The sequence below is a fragment of the Ranitomeya imitator genome, chromosome 2 (assembly GCF_032444005.1).
Source record: "Ranitomeya imitator isolate aRanImi1 chromosome 2, aRanImi1.pri, whole genome shotgun sequence".
NCBI lineage: Eukaryota > Metazoa > Chordata > Amphibia > Anura > Dendrobatidae > Ranitomeya > Ranitomeya imitator.
The window spans coordinates 682,431,837-682,435,117 of record NC_091283.1 but is presented as its reverse complement, the minus strand read 5'-3'; the positions used below and the strand labels follow the sequence as shown (position 1 = coordinate 682,435,117).

The 3,281-nt window shown below is 41.6% G+C and overlaps 1 protein-coding gene across 1 annotated transcript; it reads left to right on the top strand.

Moving 5' to 3' along the window:
- The first annotated feature begins 1,091 nt into the window (after positions 1-1,091).
- LOC138665511 (uncharacterized) lies at positions 1,092-2,981 on the top strand. Its single transcript, XM_069753061.1, has 2 exons — positions 1,092-1,513; positions 1,620-2,981. Exons 1-2 carry the CDS (start codon positions 1,161-1,163, stop codon positions 2,500-2,502), a joined length of 1,236 nt encoding a protein of 411 aa, XP_069609162.1. The 5' UTR covers positions 1,092-1,160; the 3' UTR covers positions 2,503-2,981.
- Positions 2,982-3,281: the final 300 nt, after the last annotated feature.

The following is a 3,281-nucleotide window of genomic DNA, read 5'->3' as shown; positions in this document are numbered from 1 at the left end:
CTCTATCTCCTCTATGGTGCTGTACAGGTAATATTACCGTCCATATATCTTTATTTATGTTTCCCACAGCAGCTTATGCAGTGACAAATAGGAATTCCCTTATCAGCTTTTGAGTAGCTTTAATTGTAAACACCAGCTGGTCCAGATACAGGAATATCCCATTTCTTTGCACTCTCTTTTGTCTGCTAATAACATCTTGTTTATGATGCACTATTTTTGGTGTAAATATAGCCTGTCAGTCTAAACCATACATTGATAGCCATACCTTTTTCTTAGTGCTTTATAGACTCTCTTTTCTTATTCTAAGATCTGTGAATCTAGTATATTATATATGTTCACTGCATTGGAGGGGGATTTTTCTCATGCAGCTTTTATATAACATCAAGAATTTAACTACTTTTTTGCTGGCTCGTCTCTCCCTTTACCACTTGGAGGTCCCATTTTTTGTCTTTTTTATATTGAACCCCTTTTTTTAATAATTGTATTAATAAACAGCAATTTTAATTCAATATATTGTTCATTCACTTCTTATCCTCTTCTTGGTATACTCCTTAGAGGATTATGTTTGTTATATGCCTTTTGGAGTGACTTTTGGGCCAATAATTTAACTAGGACTATGATAATAAATATTGCATCTGTATTTCATAGACAGATTGTCCGCTTTTTCCACAGAAAGGATTTCAAAGCTAGGGAACAATCCTGGCAGGCTAAGGCCTCTGACCTATTTAGACAGGGGACATCTAGTGGTAATCAGGACACAGTTACTAACAACAAGGATTTAATTAAGCAATATAGGAATGCCCTATATAAAAAAACGAGGCTATGGTGGAATCGTTCTGCATTAGGCTTCTTTCACACTTCAGTTGTGTGGCGTCAGTTAGGTCCGACATCGTGGCGGATCGACGGATCCGTCAAATTTGGTTGAAAAACGGTTCTAACGGATCCGTTTTTTTGACGGATCAGCTGCCCCGATCCGTTTAAAAAACGGATCCGTTAGAACCGTTGCGACCGTTTTTACATCCGTTGTAACCGTTTTTTGACGGATCCATTTTTTAAAAGGGGAGGATTTCAATGTGATTGGCTACTGGATACTACTGCAAAACTATATATAGCGTGTATTTACACCACATCTTTGAAAGGTTGTAGAGAAAGTGGCAGAAATGGAAGGAGTCCTGGCGAACATTGCAAAGATCTATGCGGATTTTACTTTTGAGGCAAATCAGTTGGCAGTCAGCGTTCGAGAGAGGGAGGAACAAAGACTGCGCATCCTACGGCAGCGGCGGAAGAGAAGGCTGTGGATCCATCCCATCACAGCACAACGTATGACCCGTGGTGTTTATTCCACGCTTTACATGGAACTAAGGGAAAACCCTCAAAAGTTCTTCAATTATGTGAGGATGAGAGCTGAAAATTTCGAGTTTTTATTGGGCTATGTGGAAGACTGTATACGTAGACGAGACACCCAGATGCGATTCTCAATATCACCAGCAGAGCGTCTCATGGTGACTATTCGGTAAGTAATTTTTTTTTTTTAAATGATTCTCATTCATCAGACTTATAACTGTAATGTTGTTTTTTGAATTTTTTTAATAATTATTGTCTTTTCGTTTTGTTAACAGATTCCTTGCAACTGGAGAGTCGTTCTCATCCCTCCATTTTCAGTATCGACTTGGGATATCCACCATCTCGGGGATCATCAGAGATACCTGCCGGGCATTGTGGGAGTGCCTACAAGCGGAATACATCCCAGAGCCATCACAGGAGAGGTGGCTGGAGATCGCCCAAAATTTTCAGCAAATTTGCCAGTTTCCAAATTGTGTTGGAGCAGTTGATGGAAAGCACATACGGATCGTCAAACCTTCAGGCTCTGGATCACAGTTTTATAACTATAAGAAGTACTTCTCTATTGTGTTGATGGCCATAGCCGATGCACAATGCAAGTTCATCGCTGTTGATATCGGTGCGTATGGACGCGCAAATGATTCACAAATCTTTAAAAATTCACCAATGGGGCGCCGTTTATATGGAGAGACATTTGATTTTCCGCCCCCTAGACCTCTCCCTGGAACCACTAGTCCACCATTACCATTTGTTTGTGTTGGAGATGATGCCTTCCAGCTTTCCCCACACTTGCTGAAACCCTTTGGAAGTAGTGGACTGACCCAGAGGAAAAAAATTTACAATTACCGCTTAACCAGAGCACGAAGAGTTGTGGAATGTGCTTTTGGCATCTTAACTGCCAAATGGAGAGTCCTGCTAACTGCAATTAAACTGCAGACTGAAACTGTCGATGATGTGGTCAAAGCGTGCGTTGTCCTGCACAATTTTGTTTTATCAAAAGAACAAGTTTCCCTGGAGGATAATGTTTGTGAAAGCACCTTACGGGATTACCAAAACCCCACTTTTCGCAGTCCAGTAGCAGTCTCCAGAATGCGGGACAGTTTTGCAGACTACTTCATGTCTCCTGCAGGATCAGTTGACTGGCAGTATGAAATGGTGTAAAAAAATTTTTCTTTTTACACTTGTAAAAATACCATTTTTTGTTTGCTTACAAAATCTTTGTACTTTAATGCAGCATTGTATGTTTTGCAACGGTACCCTTTAAACACTGTTATTGTTACTATTGCCATAACCTTGGTGATTTAAAAACTTTACAAAAAAAAAGAGAAAGACAATAAAATTGTTTTTAAACCAAAAAACTGTTTATTTATTTACAGATTCTCATAGTTTGGGGTGGAGATAGTAGCGGAGGGGCTGACAGGGCGGACCACGTCGAGAGTGGGGGACAGGACATCACGGGGAGGAACAGAAGTAGAATGGGTGGTGAAAACATGAGGTTGTGTAGAGAGTTGAGGTGCAGATGTGGTGTGTGGGAGGTATGAAGGTGTTGGTGGGATTGGGAACGGAGAAGTTAAAGGGGAAGAATGGAAGGGGGACGGTAAAAACTGGGAAAGACTAAGGGGGGAAGGAACAAATGACGAAGGAGTAGAAAGGACGGGAGGAGGATGGACAGGAGGAGGACGGACGGGAGGATAGACGGTGGATTGAGAGGGGAAAGGTGTTGACACATGAAGGGTAGGTGGAGGGGCATGGGACATTGCCTGCGCTAGAGCAGTGTGGCAGCCTTGCATCACATGCATCTGCAGGTCAGGAGTTAGATTTTCCATGTGCCTGAGGACTGACTGAAAAAAACAGTGCCTTGGTGACTGATTTGCATCTGATTGCATCCTATCAAGACGACTGCTGAGTTCAAGTATGCTTTTGTTAAGCATATTGTACCC